The sequence below is a fragment of the Monoraphidium neglectum genome (assembly GCF_000611645.1).
Source record: "Monoraphidium neglectum strain SAG 48.87 unplaced genomic scaffold scaffold06265, whole genome shotgun sequence".
Taxonomy (NCBI): Eukaryota; Viridiplantae; Chlorophyta; class Chlorophyceae; order Sphaeropleales; family Selenastraceae; genus Monoraphidium; species Monoraphidium neglectum.
In genome coordinates this window covers 1,560-2,967 of record NW_014007371.1, presented here as the reverse complement: position 1 = coordinate 2,967, position 1,408 = coordinate 1,560, and the positions used below count along the sequence as shown (strand labels likewise).

At 63.8% G+C, this 1,408-nt stretch overlaps 1 protein-coding gene across 1 annotated transcript; it reads left to right on the top strand.

The window, feature by feature from the left end:
* Window positions 1–131: 131 nt before the first annotated feature.
* Window positions 132–374, top strand: MNEG_16345 (hypothetical protein; the record flags this gene model as incomplete). The annotated part of the gene is made up of 1 exon (XM_014035185.1): window positions 132–374. A coding segment is annotated over one exon (243 nt), but the record flags the coding sequence as incomplete, so codon positions are not given.
* Between the last annotated feature and the right edge of the window lie 1,034 nt (window positions 375–1,408).

Here is a 1,408-nt window from a genome sequence, read left to right as displayed (position 1 = left end):
TCTGGGATCGCCCCCTGCGCTTACGCGCGCGGGGCCGGTCGAGCGGCAAGGGCGGGGCTGATCATAATAGGCCGAGATTGTGGCTCTCGGGGTGCTGACGGCTGGGCTGCGACACTCGGGTGCGCCTGCAGGGTGCGTCACACAAGGGACGGACGTCAGCGGCGGGGGCTGCGCGGCGGCAGGCCACCATAGGCGCCCAGACGGCAGCCGCGGAAGGTGCGGAGCGGGAGGAGGAGCGAAGCGAGGAGGAAGGGGACCCCCCAGCGGGGGCCCGATCGCCCGAGGCTGGCGGGGAGGATGGGGCGGGGGAAGCTGCGGGCGATGCAGGCGGCGGCGGCGCAGCGGCGATCCGACGGCGGCCGAGGAGGGCTTGAGGCCCCGCGGTGCAGGGGGGCCGAGTAATCATTACCAGAGCATGTGACGGCAGGTTTGTGGGATGCCGTTGTCATCTGGGGGCATGGAATTCAAACCGCTCGGAAATTGGCGGGGCGCGGGAGGTGGGGCCTGCCGGGCCTGACCGGCTGTCAGCCAGGGGGGGTGGGTTGATACTGGTGGCACGACGGTGTATGTGAGCTCTGACTAGCGGCGTAGACTGGCGGGGGGCTCCTCCTGGATCGGCGCGCGAGTGGGAGCCAGGCGCAAGGGGCTGGGGGGCAACTGCAAGGGGGCCGCGAGCGCCCATCGGACTTGCTGCTTGGGCGGGGCTCAGCGCATGTCAGAAAGGCCGTCTCAAACATCAAGTCGTTACATTCATGATACGAATGCTCGCGACGGCGCGACTGGAAGTTCCAATCGACCGACCCGGATGACTGCCAGCGGCCACCCGATGTGGCCGCGGCGAATACGGTAGTCAAGTTCTCAGCTTGTTCCCATCCGTCGAATTGGTCTCGCAATAGCTCGGGATTCTTTCAGTCTTCTTGCTTTTCTTTCAGAACCAAAACATCAGCGGTCTTCGTTGGGCGCAAACCGGACCTGTTGGCCAGCGCAAAGCACCCAAAGGCTGAGGGACGCCTTATAAAAATGTTCAGGATTACAAGCCACAGCTACCCGAAAGTCCTCCGACGAGCACGGACGGAGTTCAGACTGCACAATTGAACACAAGCCCAAGCTGCCCGAATCTTCATCGACACCTGCTATTATATCAAGCTTGTAGAGCGTCGAGATATGTGCTGCTCTGCGGAGGAGGTACACAGTTGCAGCGCGCTCTCGTCATTTCGCCCGCCCAGGCCCTGGTCCAGCCCCCGCCCGCCCTGGTGCATGGCTGACTCATACCGTCTCAATTGCTTTGAGGGCCGCTGCGGTCCCTTGCACAGAGATTTGCACTAAGAAATGAGCTTGACGCTCAAAATGCATGCGAGCATCCGTTCCCCGACATGCAGAGCCGCCCGCCCAGCGCTCTGCCCGCCTC